Below are 17,806 nucleotides of genomic sequence, written 5' to 3'. Positions count from 1 at the left end.
TCAACTCGATTGAGTGTTGTTGAAATTTTATATCACTTTACTCATTTGTCTTCTACTTGTTCAGCCAATTATTTGTCAACTTTTTGGTAAAAATTGACAGGGAAATGTTAAAAGTTTATATGGCTATGCAAAGGAACTAGAATACACAAAGCAAGGATTAGCATGGAGGATTTATACTATGTAATGTTAAGACTTACTTTAAAGCTACAATAATCAGACAGCGTGGTATTGATCTAAGTACAGACACATATATCAATGGAACAGAATAGAGAATCCAGAAACACATCTGCACACATATGGACAACTGGTTTATGACAAAGGTGCCAAAGTGATTCAATGGGGGAAAGGAAAAGTCTTTTTTAAAAATTGTGCTGGAACAAATGGATATGCGTTTTGGAGGAAAAAAACAAACCCTGACCCACATCTCACACCATATACAAAAATTAACTTTAGTGTTCTCACCACACACACACACACACACACACACACACACACTCAAATGAAGCAACTCTGTGAGGTGATGAATGTATTAAGTAACTCGACTGTGGTATAAAAACAAATATATAGATCAACAGAACAGAACAGAAAGCCCAGAAATCAATCCACACGTATACGGTCAATTAACTTATGACAAAGGAGCCAAGAATATAAAATGGGGAAAGGACAGTCTCTTCAATATATGGTGTTGGGAAAACTGGACAGCCACATGCAAAAGAATGAAACTTGAGCACTATCTTATACTACCTGCAAAAATTAACTCAAAATGGATTAAAGACTAGAACATGAGATCAGAAATCATACAACTCCTAGATGAAAACATAGGTGGTAAGCTCCTTGACATAAGTCTTGGAGATGAATTTTTGGATTTGACACCAAAAGCAAAGGCAACAAAAAACAAAAATAAACAAGTGGGAATATACCAAAGTAAACATCTTATGCACAGCAAATGAAACCTTCAACAAAATGACACAGCAGCCTACTGAATGGGAAAAAATATTTGCAAATCATATATCTGATAAGGGGTTAATATCCAAAATATATAAAGAACTCATACAACTCAACAGCAAAAAACCCAAAAAAATCTGATTAAAAAACGGGCAGAGGATCTGAACAGACATTTCTCCAAAGAGATATACAGATGGCCAACATGTACATGAAAAGGTGCTCAATATCACTAATCATCAGGGAAATGCAAATCAAAACCACAATGTGATATCACCTCATACCTGTTAGAGTGGCTATCATCAAAAAGACAAGAAATAACAAGTGTTAGTGAGAACACAGGAAAAAGGGAACCCTTGTGCACTGCTGGTGGAAATGTAAATTGGTGCAGCCACTATGGAAAACAAGATAGAGGTTCCTCGAAAAATTAAAAACAGAACTAGGTATGACCCAGCACTTCCACTTCTGGGTATCTATCTAAAGAAAATGAATACATTAACCCAAAAAGATATCTGCACTCCCACGTTCACTGCAGCATTATTTACAGTAGCCAAGATATAGAATCAACCTAAGCATCCATAAGTGGAAAAATGGATAAAGAAAACGTGGTGTGTGTGTGTGTGTGTGTATATACGCACACACACACACACACACAAACATATATACACACACACACATACACACACAATGGAATATTATTCAGCTATAAAAAAGAAGGAAATATTGTCATTTGCAACAACATGGATGGACCTTGAGGGCATTATGCTAAGTGAAATAAATCAGACAGAGAAAGAAAATTCTGTATGATCTCACTTATATGTGGAGTCTAAGAAAAACAAAAAACAAAAAACAGAGCTCACAGATACAGAGAACAGTTGGTGGTTGCCAGAGGCAGGAGTGGGTGGTGGGTGAAATGCGTGAAGGGGTCAAAAGGTACAAACTTCCAGTTATAAAATAAATAAGCCATGGGGATGTAATATACAGCATGGTAATTATAGTTAATAATACTGTATTGCATATTTGAAAGTTGCTAAGAAAGTAAATCTTAAAAGTTCTCAACACAAGAAAAACATTTGTAATTATGTATGGTAATGGACGTTAGCTAGACTTATTGTGGTGATCATTTCACAATATATACAATATTGAATCATCATGTTATACAACGGAAACTAATATAATGTTATATGTCAATCATACCTCAATTTAAAAAAATAACCAAGTGAAAAGTCTAGAGCTGAAAAATATAATCTGGAACTAAAAAATTCACTAGATGGGCTTAACAGCAGAAAGAGTTAATGAATGTAAAGACAGACAAACAGAAATTGCCCAGTCTGAAAAGCAGAGAGAAAAAATTTGAAAAAAAGAATACAGTCCCAGGATAAGACAATATCAAAAGATCTAACATACATGTAACTGGAGAACCAGAAGGAGACAGGAGAGGGGAAAGGGACAGAAAAATATATTTTTAAAAATAATAGGCACGGACTTCCCTGGTGGTGCAGTGGTTAAGAATCCGCCTGCCAATGCAGGGGACACAGGTTCGAGCCCCGGTCCAGGAAGATCCCACATACTGTGGAACAACTAAGCCCGTGTGCCACAATTACTGAGCCTGCACTCTACAGCCCGTGAGCCACAACTACTGAGCCCGCGTGCCACAACTACTGAAGCCCGCGCGCCTAGAGCCCGTGCTCTGCAACAAGAGAATCCACTGCAATGAGAAGCCCGTGCACCACAATGAAGAGTAGCCCCCGCTCGCCGCAACTAGAGAAAGCCCGCACACAGCAACAAAGACCCAATGCAGCCAAAAATAAAAAATAAATAAGTAAATAAATAAATTTATAAAAAAAATAATAGTCAGAAACTTCCCAAATATGGTAAAAGACATAAATTTACAGATTCAAGCAGGATAAATCCACAGAAAACCACACCTATGCACACTGTAGTCAAACTAATGAAAACCAAAGAAGAAAAGAAAACAGCCAGAAAACAAACAAACAAAAAAAGACATATTACATACAGGGAAACAGTGATTAAAATGACCACTCAGTGCTCAACAGAAGAAATAGAGGTCAAAATACAGACTACAAACTACAAAATTTTTACATGCTGAAGAAAATAAGTGTTACCTGGCTGGGCAAATTTAGGAGTTCCTTGATAAGTTCTTCATGGCTTTTGGTTCTACCCTCTGTTTTTGGTCCCACCCTCTGAGCCATCTTTCCTATTTCATGAAAGGTTGAAAGGTAGCATTTCAGGAAAAGTAGCAGAAGAGTTTTCTCAGTCTGCTTCCTACTATGAGTTGTCTGTGAATCTCACTGGGTTCACTTCCTTAGATGAAAAGTGCACCTACAGATCTCTTTTTGAGATAAGCCATTCTTTATCTTGGACTCCTGCTGAGAGGGCTGAGGTACACACTCTTAAGCTTCCTAGAGGCCCTCTTGTTTGATTGAGATCTATGAGGCACTCTTAATCTCTTCAAGGGGAGTTTTGTGTGGCTGAATGCTCTGGTCCTCTGATCTGAGGTCTTAAAAAAAGGTTGTATAGTCACATCTTTTGCTTTATTTCTAGATCATATTTTCCTGATAGTGTTTCAGAACTATTTCTTAACTTTAGAATCTTGTGCTATCTGCAGAGGCTAATAATTTTCAAAACCATCAAGTCCTGGATCCTTTGTGTTTGACAGTCTTTCTCTCAATTTATCTCCTTTCACATTTTGCTAAAAGCAGCAAGAAGAAACTAGATGCCTTCAACACTTTTCTTGGAAATATTAGATAGATCACCAAGTTCATGAAGCACAATTCTCTACTTTCCACATAACTGCAGATGACAGTGTTGCTAAGTTTCTATCACATAAGCTCCTCCAGTTTCCAAAACATGTTCTTCACTTCCTTTTGAGCCTTCAGCAGCACCCTATAGTCCAAATTTCAATTAATAATCTATTCAGGCAATTTAGGATTTCTCTAATATGCTCGTTAAAATCCTTCCAGCCTCCACCCACATCCAAGTTTGAAAGATAGTCCCACATTTTTAGGTATGTTATGACAACACCCTACTCCCAGTACCAAAATCTGTGTTAGCTTTCTATTTGATGCATAGCAAATTACCCTAAAACTTAGTGAGTTACAACAACATCCATTATCTCACAGTGGGTCAGGGGTCCAGGTGTGGCTTAGCTAGGTCCTCTCACTCGGGGTCTCCCACAAGGCTGCAATCAAGATGTTGGCCAGGGCTACGTTCATCTTGAACACTGACTTGGAATGACCCACTTCCAAGCTCAGGCAAGTGGTTGTTGATAAGATTCATGTCTTGAGGTTTGTTGTACTGAGTGACTCAGTTCCTCATTGACTGTTGGCCAGTGGCTGCCCTCAGTCCTTTGCCACGTGGATCTCTCCATAGGGAAGTTCACAACATGGTAGCTTGTTTCATCAAAGCCAGCAAGCGAGAAGAGCCAGAGAGAGTGCCAGCAAGATGGAAGTTACAGTCTTTTATAACCTAATCACATAAGTGACATCCCAACACTTTTACCTTATTCTGTTTCTTAGAAGCAAGTCACTAGGTCCAGCCCACATACAAAGGGGAGTGGATTACACAAGGGTATGAATACCGAGAAGTAGGGATCACTGATAGCCAACTTAGAAGGCTGCTTACTAAAAAAAAAAAATCAAAATTTGCATGAAGCAGATAAAGATAAATTTAGAAGGAAATTTATAGCTTTAAATGCTTATATTAGAAAAGAGTCTAAAATCAATGACCTAAAATTTAACCTCAAGGAGCTAGAAAGTAAAAGACCAAATAAACCCAAAGAAGGTAAAAGAAAAGAACTAGCAAAGATCAAAAAAATTAATGAAATAGAAAACAAATGACAGAAAAAGTCAACAAAAATTAATTCAAGCTGTATTATAGACCTAAACATAAAAACTAAAACTAAAAATGTCCCGGAAGAAAACATAAGAGAACATCTTTGCAATGCTGGGACAAGCAAGGATTTCTTGACATAGTACAAAAAGCAACAACCACAAAAGAAAATTTTGGTAAATGGGACCTTATCAAAATTAAAACTTCTGCTCATCAAAAGATGTCATTAACTCATAGACATAGAGAACAGACTTGTGGTTGCCAAGGGGGAGGGGCAGTGGGGGAGGGATGGATTGGGAGTTTGGGGTTAGCAGATGCAAACTATTACATACAGAATAGATACACAACAAGGTCCTACTGTAGAGCACAGGGAATTATATTCAATATCCTGTGATAAGCCATAATGGAAAAGAATGTGAAAAAGAATATATATATGTATAACTGAATCACTTTGCAGTACAGCAGAAATGTTGAACACAACATTGTAAATCAACTATACTTCAATAAAATAAAAATTTTAAAAAGATGTCATTAAGAAAACAAAAAGCCAAGACACAGACTGGGAGAAAATATTTGCAATATGTATACAAAACACCCATATTAAGAATGTATAGGGCTTCCCTGGTGGCGCAGTGGTTGAGAATCTGCCTGCCAATGCAGGGGACGCGGGTTCGAGCCCTGGTCTGGGAAGATCCCACATGCCGCGGAGCAACTAGGCCCGTGAGCCACAATTGCTGAGCCTGCGTGTCTGGAGCCTGTGCTCCGCAACAAGAGAGGCCACGATAGTGAGAGGCCCTAGCACCACGATGAAGAGTGGCCCCCGCTCGCCGCAACTAGAGAAAGCCCTCGCACAGAAATGAAGACCCAACACAGCCATAAAATAAATAAATAAATAAATAAAATTTAAAAAAAAAAAGAATGTATAAAGAACTCCTACAAAGCAAAAGACATGTAACCCAATTTTTTAAAATGGGCAATATATTTGAACAGACACACATGAAAAAGACATACCAATAAAGCATATTAAAAGATGTTCAACATCATTAGTTATAAGGGAAATGCAATTTAAACTACACTGAGATAGCACTATACACTCACTTTCAAAGCTAAAGTTAAAAAGAAACTGAAAAATTGCTGGTAGAAATGTAAAACTGAACTATCACTTTGGAAACTTGTTTGGCAGTTTCTTTTTTTTTTTTTGGCTGTTTTGGGTCTTCGCTGCTGTGTGCGGGCTTTCTCTAGTTGTGGTGAGCAGGGGCTACTCTTTGTTGTGGTACCCGGGCTTCTCATTGTGGTGGCTTCTCTTGTTGTGGAGCATGGGCTCTAAGCGCACGGGCTCAGTGGTTGTGGCACGTGGGCCCTAAAGCATGCGGGCTCAGTAGTTGCAGCACGCGGGCCCTAGGGCATGCAGACTCAGTAGTTGTAGCGCACGAGCTTAGCTGCTCCACAGCATGTGGGATCTTCCTGGACCAGGGGTCGAACCTGTGTCCCCTGCATTGGCAGGCGGATTCTTAACCACTGCCCCACCAGGGAAGTCCCTGGTTTTGCGGTTTCTAATAAAGTTAAATATACACCAGCCTGTAATCTGGCAATTCCATTCCTTGGTAGATACTAAAAAGAAATGACAACAATATATCCTCAGAAAAATTCCACAAGAATATTTATAGCAGGATTTATCATGATAAAAAAAACTAGAAACATTCCAAATGTTCATCAGCAGGTAAATGCATAAACAAATTATAGTATATTCATATAATTGAATATTCAGCAATAAAAAAGAAAGAGCTACTGGTAGAACCAACAACCTGGATGACTCTCAAAAATTTACAAATAGAAGCCAAACGCAGAGCCAAACACAAACCGTATGATTCTATTTATATGACAATCAAGGACCAGCAGGGCTAATCTATAGGGATTAAAAATATTAACAATGGTTGCCTCAGGGGGAGTATATTGACTGATTAGGCGGGAACCTTCAAGGGTGATGGACATGTTCTATATTTTAATTTGAGTGATGGGTATACATATTTGTCAAAATTCATTAAACTATACCATTTAAGATCTGGGTAATTCAATGTAGTTCAAATATAACTCAGTTTCAAAAAACACAAAAAACAAAAAGTGCATATTATAAATACATTCAGGGTACAATGTGGGCCCCAAAGAGAAAACAGTCGATTCTACTGGGGATGTAGGTTTAGGTTCCATAGAGCTGGTACAGTTTAAACTGAATCCTGGAAAAAATAAGTGTGATAGAGATAAGTGGGGGAAAATGTTTTCCAGAAAAGACAAAGAGATTGGTGTGGAGACAGGAAAATACACAGTAATTAGGCAAAGAGCAAACAGCTTTGTGAAAAGGAGAGATTATATAATATGTCAAGGAGGCAATTAAGAGAAAAAAAAATCCAAGGAAGTATGCTGGAGTCTGATCATGAAATAGTATGAATTCTTTTAGTAACAGATCACCACTGAAGTGTTTTATTTTTATTTTTTTAAGTTAAAATTTATATTTGGGAATAAAAATTCATAATAACAAATTTTTTATAAAACTGCCACACAGGAACACACCTTAAGATACCATTACATGCTTCATTTACTTAGAAAAAGTTACAGACGTAGTCAAAACAAATAGCTCTCATTTATAAATGTGAGTTCCTTTCTTTTAGCAAAAGAAAGCTCACGGGAAATGTCAGACTGAAAACCAGCGGGATACAGCGATGCAGGGATAGCTCAACACCTCCTGAGCTAGAAGGCTCGGAGCCAGGCCTCCCTGGCTGGGGGCTGTGCTGTTTCTCCTCTCTGGCCTTCAGTTTCCCTGGCACCAAAGGAGGGAAGACTGGATGACTGATAAAGTCCTGGGTGCCATGGTCCTTTCATTTCAGAGAACAGTATATGATCATAACAGTATCATTCTCCTTTGATTGTAAATGTCAACAGAACACAACTTAACATGCTGAAAAATTTTACTGCAAAGAGTGCTATGATTTTTCCCATACTCTGCAAAGGATGGATGAGGGCCCACGTTATCAGGCCACACTCACTGCTTATACTGGAAAATGAGGAAATGCTAATGAAATTGCTCTTATGGGCTGACATTCATGGATGGCAGAAAGGGACGTTCCAGAAGGAGTCCAGGATTTGCTCTTCGGCAGTATTTCAGCTCCCGGCCAAAGTTCGGTGGCCAAGTGCACACATGGGCACACCCATGCCCGCGTGCAGTCTGTAAAGGTCACTGAGCACTTGTTAACCTTGAAGGGGAAAGAGAAACCTCAGTATTTTCCCCCAACGACACTCCAAGCCTCTTGTAAATCATATTCAAATTCATACACTTAAGCATTAATTTACATACTTAATTTCTAACAGGCTGACAACCGCAGCCCTTCTCCCCCTCAGTGTAAAGTGAGAAGTGAATTGCTATTCAGTGTATCCGTTACATTGGCAGTGGTGCTAAGTGTATTTTATATAATGTGCTATCTACACAAAGGCAGATAAGAATTTGATTTAACATCCAGTTAAAAGCCATCATTGAAAAATTAAAAAAAAAAGAGTGCTATGATTTTTATTATGCCTCTCACCATCTTTGGAAAATTTCCATTTCAGAAGTTTGATGTGGTTCACTTTCTTGCAGCTTCTTGCCTTGGGAGCATCCTCCACGCACACCAGTACCTATGAAGATAATTAGCCAGCATCCCTTTCCCTGAAGCCGTAGTCTATGGCTCTGCCTTCATCACATAGGCTGCGCTGTGTCCCTGTTCAAGCTCAAACTATCTTCTAATTACGGAGTGCCCAGATGCTTGATTTACTATTTCTTCCTTACACCTCACTGTGTATTCTGCAAAGTTGTATTTTAGTATGTTCCTACAGAGTTTCTTCAATTCACGCTGCTATCAGTGTGACCAAAGTTTGAAGTTTTGACATAAGAGCCCTTCAGGTATTCTGTGGGAAAGCGAGGCCCAGCAGCCAGTGGGAAGAGTTGCATTTCAGCACCTTAGAGTCCTAACTCTGTCTCCCTCTATTAATGTTGCATTTAACCTTGAGAGCGTCAACTTAGTTTTCTCACACATTTTCAAGTACAACATTTAGTTCCTTTTTCAATACTAAACATGATTTTTTCTTTTAACAACAAAGACATGCATCACAAAACCATGTGCTCAGAGAAGTGATGTAAAAATACCATTGTCTTATCTCCAAATACTAATTCTAAGATCAAGGTCTTCAAGCCTTTGACCACGCACATGGACCACCAATTTCTAGGATACATTATTCCACATCATCATTTCTATAGTTTGACAAAAACCATAACACATTCTCTGATACAACAACATATCCATATCAATGAAATACATTACTGCAATGTTTAACTTCTTCCATAATTCCTTGAAAATCTGTAGCATAGCATAATCACTAAAACTTGCTAATTATGAGAGCTGTTAATTTATAATCCTCTCATAATGACTGTACCACTATCCATTTTTATTTATTCTTAAATTCAATTTCAACTACCTGATTGTGTCTGAGGTAGCTTCATAGTAGTTTTATTGCTATGAAAGTGACATGTTTCCAAGTATCACCTGGGGGATTAGATTAGATTTAAATGAGAGAGGAAAATATAGTATCAGTTACACTGTTTCCTCACTTGGCATACAAATTTTTTTTAAAAAATCATCCATTTCTTTAGTGATTAAAAATACAGTTCTTTTGTGAGCATAGACACAATACAAGGAATCTGTTTCTTTGCGTGAAAAGCAGAATCAGTGGAAAAGGACTCGAATTCTATCACTAGCTTTTGGTTCACCCAAGTGAGAGCATGCATAAGCTCAAGCTTGTAAGCGTACTGTTTCAGCATTGCACAAAGTGACTGGATGAACCAGGATCTGTCCTTTGAATTTCGCCAGGAATAGTAACCAGGTGCTGTAGAATATGCACACAAGAAGTCTGCCTCAAGCGGTATTTTCTGACAGGCCGTGCCATCCTCAACACCACTGTCTGTCTCAATACCACAGTCCAGTTCTGTGCCTCGGCAGGCCTGAATAATGAAAAGTTTGGGTTTTCCAGTTAGACTTCTACAACAGTCCCCTCTGAAGAAACCTGTTAATTTTTTCAGATTGACAGGTCCATTTGTTCCAAAAATTTTTCCTTCCTCACCATGGCTTAGAAGCACGCAAATATAACTGCTCCTTTTGCTATGATCTTCTTTAGAAACACTGTACATTAATTCCAAAATTTCTTTACATGTAAGATCATTTTTATTCCTGACTTCGTATTTCAAGTTCGTGAAGGTTTCCCAGAGGTTTGCTGCATCTACATCTGTACCAGACCGACATGACATCCCAGTACTTTTATGAAAGTTCTTGTTATTAATTATCATACATAAACCCATTTCAGGATAATGCATTTTGTAACTATCATCCAAGGATATTCCAGAGTTCATTGATTTGCTTCCATGTAAGACCTTTGTCTCTGAAGTTTTAATGGATTTTGAATCCACTGAATTTTCAGTGTTCTCCATGGATACTTTTATTAATGTTCAGCCCCCACGCCGCAGCCACTGGCTGGCTCTGCTCGGCTCGGTTCCTGCTCTCTGAAGTGTTTTATATATCAGGAAAGAGACATTACTTGAGTTTTACACTAAAATGATTATCCTTCCTCTAAGTACTGCATTTCAGGACACACCAATAGTTGATTATGGAAATTTATTCTTTCAGAAGTATTCCAGCTAATAAATGCTAATAAAAGCAAGAATCACCAATGGCTGCCAAAACCATTGGGTGAAAGAATAAAGGGACTTTAAAACCTATGGATTGGGTTGACAACACCTGAACATACTGAGAGAGAGACAACCAGGCATTATGTGCCTTCTGGGGGGGATGAACTAGCAAGCACTCAGTACCACCTATGGGGCTTCCCTGGTGGCGCAGTGGTTGAGAATCTGCCTGCCAATGCAGGGGACACGGGTTTGAGCCCTGGTCTAGGAAGATCCCACATGCCGCGGAGCAACTAGGCCTGTGAGCTACAACTACTGAGCCTGTGCGTCTGGAGCCTGTGCTCTGCAACAAGAGAGGCCGCGATAGTGAGAGGCCCGTGCATCGCGATGAAGAGTGGCCCCCGCTTGCCACAACTAGAGAAAGCCCTCGCACAGAAACGAAGACCCAACACAGCCAAGAAAAAATAAATAATAAATAAATTTAAAAAATACCACCTATGAAGTATTTTTGCCTAAAAATTGAATCTGCATTGATCAAGCCTCTAGATTTACCTGTTCACATTAAAATGGTGATATGGGAACTATTAAATACTCCACAAGAATACACTTATCAAATTCTAAAATGTGGAACACAGCTCGGGGCAAGTGGTCCAATTTCTTCAATAAATAAATAGTAAGGGGAAAAACAAGAGGGAGGAGAATTGGTTAGATCTGTTCCAGATAAAAAGGGACTTGAGAGACTATTGGGAGAAAATTCTCCACAAATCTCACATTTCTGTATATCTTTCAAGCAGACTCATAACTGCCTTTTTTCCAAACTATCTTTTCAAAGATATTTATATAGTGAACAGGCTTAGAAGATAGAGTGCCCCTCTCCAGAGCAAAGGGCAGGTTATACTAGAAATTGTACTCAAGATATTTCTTCCTGAAGGCAAGGATCAGGCAGGCTTACTGCCCTTCATGAAAGGTTCGAGATCTATAAACTTGGGGTTCCTCTCCTATAATGGAATCCACTGCATGTGCAGGTATCACCTGGCCCTCTGCATCACCCTGTGGGAATTGAGGCTTAGAGAAGTGGTGCAAATGTTCACACTCTGGCTACCACTAATGCTGTGAGTATTCAAGTCCTTTGTCTCGGACCCAGGAGTTCATGTCTTCTACCAGCATCCATGAAACTGTGCCCAGCTAACTTGTTAGCTTGCAAGTAGGATAAAATCTCAGACCGTTCACAGTTCTTGGAAGTTTTGATGATTAGGATGGGCAATGCAAGGGCTAACCAAGCACTTGGCCCAACAAGGATCCTGCAGGAGCCACAGAAGCTGTAGGAGCTGCAGGCTGACTGGTGTCCCACACCACCCTGCTGAGCCAGCAGGTCACTTCCAAATGATGGTGGAGTAGAAGGACATGAGCTCACCCCCTCCTTATGAAAACACCAAAATCACAACTAATTGCTGAACAACCATCGACAAAAAAATGCTGGAACCTACCAAAAAAGGATACCCTACTCCCAAAGACAAAGAGGAGGCCACAGCAAGATGGTAGGAGGGGCACAACTGTGATAAACACAAATCTCATCCCTGCCAGGTGGGCGACCCACAAACTGGAAAACAATTATACCACAGAAGTTATCCCCCAGGAGTGAAAGTTCTGAGCCCCACGTCAGGCTCCCCAGCCTGGGGGTCTGGCAACAGGAGGAGGAGCCAGAGAATCTAGATGTGAAGTCTAGTGGAGTTTGATCGTACGACTTCCACAGGGCTGGGGGAAAGAGAGACTCCACTCTTGGATGGCACGCACAAAGTCTTGTGCGCACCAGGACTCAGGGGAAAAAGGCAGTGACCCCGTAAGAGACTGGGCCAGACCTACCTGTTAGTACTGAAGGGTATTCTGTGGAGGTGAGGGGTGGCTGGGGCTCACTGCGGGGACAAGGACACTGGCAGCAGCAGTTCTGGGAAGTACCCATTGGCGTGCGCCCTCCTGGAGGCCACCATTAGCCCCACCAAACAGCCTGTAGGCTCCAGTGCTGGGTCGCCTCAGGCCAAACAACAAACAGGTTGGGAACACAGCCCCACCCATCAGCAGACAAGCAGATTAAAGTTTTACTGAGCACAGCCCTGCCCACCAGAGGGACAAGACCCACTTCCATCCACCACCAGTCCCTCCTAGCAGGAAGCTTGCACAAGTCTCTTAGATAGCCTCATCCACCAGAGGGCAGACAGCAGAAGCAAGAAGAACTATAATCCTGCAGCCTGTGGAACGGAATCCACAATCACAGAAAATTAGGCAAAATGAAACGGCAAAGGATGTGGAGATAGGCAACCTTCCAGAAAAAGAATTCAGAATAATGACAGTGAAGATGATCCAATATCTCGGAAAAAGAATGGAGGTAAGGATCAAGAAGATGCAAGAAATGTTTAACAAAGACCTAGAAGAACTAAAGAACAAACAAACAGAGATGAACAATACAGTAAATGAAATGAAAACTACACTAGAAGGAATCAGTAGCAGAGTAAATGAGGCAGAAGAACGGATAAGTGACCTGGAAGACAGAATGGTGGAAATCACTGCCTCAGAACAGAATAAAGAAAAAAGAATGAAAATGAAGACAGTCTAAGAGACCTCTGGGACAACATTAAATGCACTAACATTCGTATTATAGGGATCCCAGAAGGAGAAGAGAGAGAGAAAGGACCTGAGAAAATAGTTGAAGAGATAATTGCTGAAAACTTCCCCAACATGGGAAAGGAAACAGTCACCCAAGTCCAGGAAGTGAGGAGAGTCCCAGCAGGATAAACCCAAGGAGGAACATGCTGAGACACATAGTAATCAAACTGACAAAAATTAAAGACAAAGGATAGGCTGTGCACAGAGATGTGGCTTTCTGGAAAAGGAAATATAAGGGACTCACAGGGCTTCCCTGGTGGCGCAGTGGTTGAGAATCTGCCTGCCAATGCAGGGGACACGGGTTCGAGCCCTGGTCTGGGAAGATCCCACATGCCACAGAGCAACTAGGCCTGTGAGCCACAACTACTGAGCCTGCGCGTCTGGAGCCTGTGCTCTGCAACAAGAGAGGCCGCGACAGTGAGAGGCCCGCGCACCGCGATGAAGAGTGGCCCCCGCTCGCCGCAACTAGAGAAAGCCCTCGCACAGAAACGAAGACCCAACACAGCCAAACTAAATAAATAAATAAATAAATAAAATTAAAAAAAAAAATAAGGGACTCACAGACCTCCCTGCCCCGAAGATGTCCACATCCTAATCCCTGGAACCCGTGGATATGTTATACTACACGGCAATGGGGAATTTAGGTTGCAAATGGAATTAAGGTTGCTAATCAACTGACCCTGAGACAAGGAAATTATCTTGGACTATTAGGTCAGGGCCAATGTAAAGAGTCCTTAAAAGTGTAGGAGTGAGGTAGAAGAGAAGGTTAGAGTGATATAGTGTGAGAAGAACTGACCCACTAATGCTGGCTTTAAAGATGAAGAGGACCATGTCAAGGAACATGTGTGGCCTCTAGAAGCTGGAAAGAGCAAAGAAATAGATTCTTGAGCCTTCAGAAAGGAACCCACCCCTGCCAACATCTTAACTTTAGCCCCGTGAGAGCCATTTTGGACTTCTGAACTACAGAACTATAAGATAATAAATTTCTGTTGTTTTAAGCCACTGAGTTTGTGGCAATTTGTCACAGCAATGATAGAAAACTAAGACAGGCAAATTAAGGAGATCTGAGGGAAGTCTATGGAATCAGTAGTGAAAATGTTCAACCAAATTGTATGGTCAACTGTTCAATATATGGTCCTCCACTTTACTGGCAGTCAATGAGGAGGAACTGGAGAAGTTATTGCACACCAAGTACCACAAAGTAGGTTTAAAGACAGCTGTCTGAACAGTGTTCTGGTTGGTCCTAACTCTCATCCAGGTTGGGGCTTCCTCACCAATCTTGTGGCCAATCTCAAGTCCACCCCATTGTAACAGCTAGGATAGGCATACCTCAGAGATACTGTGGGTATTCCAGACCACCACAATAAAGCAAATATTGCAATAAAGTGAGACACACAAATTTTTTGGTTTCCCAGTGCATATAAAAGTTATGTTTATACTATATTGTAGTCTATTAAGTGTGCAACAGCATTATATCTAAAAAAGCAATGTACATATCTTAATTAAAAAATACTTTATTGCTAAAAAAATGCTAACCATCATCTGAGCCTTCCACAAGTCATAATCTTTTTGCTGGTGGAGGGTCTTGCCTTGATGTTGGTGGCTGCTGACTGATCAGTGTGGTGGCTGCTGAAGGATGGGCTGACTGTGGCAATTTCCTAGTAGAATATAACAGTGAAGTTTGCCTCATTGACTGACTCTTCCTTTCATGAATGATTTCTCCGTAGCATGCAATGCTGTTTGATAGCATTTTAACCACAGTAGAACTTCCTTCAAAATGCGAGTCAATCCTCTCAAACCCTGCCACTGCTTTATCAACTAAGTTTATGTCATATTCTAAATCCTTTGTGGTCATTTCTTTACTGGTGAGCTTTCCCATTCATAATATTCTTGTTCCTAGTTGTGGCCTTTTCTTTTCCCTAGAGAAGTTCCTTTAGCATTTGTTGTAAAGCTGGTTTGGTGGTGCTGAATTCTCTTAGCTTTTGCTTGTCTGTAAAGCTTTTGATTTCTCCATCAAATCTGCATGAGAGCCTTGCTGGGTAGAGTATTCTTGGTTGTAGGTTTTCCCTTTCCATCACTTTAAATATATCATGCCACTCCCTTCTGGCCTGCAGAGTTTCTGCTGAAAAATCAGCTGATAACATTATGGGGATTCCCTTGTATGTTATTTGCTGCTTTTCCCTTGTTGCTTTTAATATTTTCTCTTTGTCTTAAATTTTTGTCAATTTGATTAATATGTGTCTCGGCATGTTGGGTTTATCCTGTATGGGACTCTCTGCACTTCCTGGACTTGGGTGACTGTTTCCAAGAAAATGTTAGGCAAGTTTTCAGCTATTATCTCTTCAAATATTTTCTCAGGCCCTTTCTCTCTTTCTTCTCCTTCTGGGTCCCCTATAATGCAAATGTTGGTGTGTTTAATGTTGTCCCAGAGGTCTCTTAAACCATCCTCATTTCTTTTCATTCTTTTTTCTTTATTCTGTTCTAAGGCAGTGATTTCCACCATTCTGTCTTCTAGGTCACTTACCCGTTCTTCTGCCTCATTTATTCTGCTATTGATTCCTTCTAGAGAATTTTTAATTTCATTTATTGTGTTGTTCAACTCTATTTCTTTGTTCTTTGTATCTTCTAGCTCTTTGTTAAACATTTCTTGTATCTTCTTGGTCTGCGCCTCCATTCTTTTTCCGAGATCTTGGATCATCTTTACTATCATTACTCTGAATAATTTTTCAGGTAGATTGACTATCTCCACTTCACTTAGTTGTTTTTCTGGGGTTTTATCTTGTTCCTTCGTCTGGCACATATTCCTCTGCTGTCTCATTTTGTCTAACTTTCTGTGTTTGTGGTCTCCGTTCCATAGGCTGCACAATTGTAGTTCCTCTTGCTTCTGGTGTCTGCCCCCTGGTAGGTGAGGCTGGTCTAAGAGGCTTGTGTAAGCTTCCTGGTGGGAGGGACTGGTGCCTCGATTCTAAACTAACTTCTTTTTTTTTTTTTTAAAGTAACTTTTATTTATTTTTATTTATTTATTTATTTTATTTTTGGCTGTGTTGGGTCTTCGTTTCTGTGCAAGGGCTTTCTCCAGTTGCGGCGAGCGGGGGCCACCCTTCATCGCGGTGCTCGGGCCTCTCACTATCGCGGCCTCTCTTGTTGCAGAGCACAGGCTCCAGACACGCAGGCTCAGCAGTTGTGGCTCACGGGCCCAGCTGCTCTGTGGCATGTGGGATCCTCCCAGACTAGGGCTCGAACCCGTGTCCCCTGCATTGGCAGGCAGATTCCCAGCCACTGCGCCACCAGGGAAGCCCTAAACTAACTTCTTAATCAATTGACACCCAGTGGATTTGGCACATGTTTCATTCCATTTCTAGTTATAGAGACTAAGCAGTCCAAGAACAAAGGGCCAGCATGAAGGTTCTGGTGAAGGTCTGCTTCCTCCTCACTGTGTCTTCAGGTTGTGGAAGCAGCAGAGATTTTTAAAATAAGAGATTCCCAGAGAACTTTTGCACCTGAGGCAGGCAATTTTTTCTCCTTTATTCACTCTACTCTGCTGGCTTGGATAGTTCAGTGGAACAGTTTAGTTACTCTCCATCCTTGATAAGACTGCCTTGGGCCTCACCACCCCAACCAGCCTTCAGGTACTTCTGTATTAGGAGATATTCTTTCTTGAGAGTATAATTCTGACTGCTTCTGTCTCAATCTCGATTTTAATTGTTGAGATTAAAGCTCTGCCCTCAAAGTCATTCTCCTCTACAGCACTCACATCAGCCAGGTGCTCCCCAGAACTAAATAAGAGACAAGGCTCAGGTTGAGGGCCGATGGCCTAGTCCCTTTGTTGTCATCTCAACAGTATTCACAGCATCTTCACCAGGAGTAGATTCTATTTCAAGAAACCACTTTTTTTGCTCATACATAAGAAGCTACTCCTCATCTAATCAAGTTTTATGATGAGATTGCAGGAATTTGGTCACATCTTCAGGCTCTACTTCGAATTCAAGTCCGCTTGCTATTTCCACCACATCTGCAGTTACTTTCTTCACTGAAGTCTTGAATCCCTCAAAGTCATCCATGAGGTTGGAATCAACTTCTTCGAAACTTGTGTTAATGTTGATATTTTTATCTCTTCCCATGGATCATGAATATTCTTAATGGCATCTAGAATGGTGAATCCTTTCCAGAAGGTTTTCAATTGACTTTGCCCAGATCTATCAGAGGAATCACTACCTATGGTAGCTATAGCATTATGAGATGTATTTCTTAAATAATAACACTTGATGTTGAAATTACTCCTTGACCCATGGGCTGTAGATGGATATTGTGTTAGCAGGCATGAAAACAACATTAATCTTGCTGTACAATCTCCATCAGAGCTTTTGGGTGACCAGGTACATTGCCAATGAGTAGTAATATTTTGAAAGCAATCTTTTTTTTTTCTGAGCAATAGGTCTCAACAGTGGACTTAAAATATTCAGTAAACCATGTTGTAAACAGATGTGCTGTCATCCAGGCTTTGTTGTTTCACTTACAGAGGACAGGCAGAGTAGATTTAGCATAATTCTTAAGGGCCCTAGGATTTTCAGAATGGTCAATGAGCATTTGCTTTTTCTTAAAGTCATCAGCTGCATTAGCTCCTAAAGTCGGCCTTCAAAGTTAGAA

At 40.5% G+C, this 17,806-nt stretch overlaps 2 protein-coding genes across 8 annotated transcripts in view; both read right to left on the bottom strand.

Moving 5' to 3' along the window:
- The window catches only part of ZNF81 (zinc finger protein 81), a 72,468-nt gene that overhangs the window by 30,975 nt on the left and 23,687 nt on the right, over nt 1–17,806 (bottom strand). Inside the window, exon 3 of one of the 6 annotated variants that reach the window (XM_082446485.1) lies at nt 8,370–8,460. The exons of the other annotated variants lie outside the window; for them this stretch is intronic. Within the exon in view, the coding sequence (XP_082302611.1) occupies nt 8,370–8,372 (3 nt within the window). The 5' untranslated portion in view covers nt 8,373–8,460. The remainder of the gene's footprint in view (nt 1–8,369; nt 8,461–17,806) is intronic. 6 annotated transcript variants of the gene reach the window in all.
- LOC309652578 (caspase-3-like) lies at nt 7,264–16,133 on the bottom strand. Of its 2 annotated transcripts, none has more exons than XM_082446657.1 (2): nt 8,370–16,133; nt 7,264–8,042 (listed from the first exon to the last, which is right to left on the bottom strand). In XM_082446657.1, the coding sequence occupies exon 1, from the start codon at nt 10,301–10,303 to the stop codon at nt 9,476–9,478; it is 828 nt and encodes a 275-aa protein (XP_082302783.1). In that variant the 5' UTR covers nt 10,304–16,133; the 3' UTR covers nt 7,264–8,042; nt 8,370–9,475. The 2 variants fall into 2 exon arrangements, with proteins under 2 accessions (XP_082302783.1, XP_082302784.1); XM_082446658.1 differs by lacking the exon at nt 7,264–8,042 and having other exon boundaries at nt 9,541–9,699; nt 9,821–16,133.

This window comes from Balaenoptera physalus (genome assembly GCF_965194825.1).
Source record: "Balaenoptera physalus genome assembly, chromosome: X".
Lineage (NCBI taxonomy): Eukaryota > Metazoa > Chordata > Mammalia > Artiodactyla > Balaenopteridae > Balaenoptera > Balaenoptera physalus.
The sequence above is the reverse complement of the archived record's forward strand: the minus strand, read 5'-3'. Positions and strand labels throughout refer to the sequence as shown.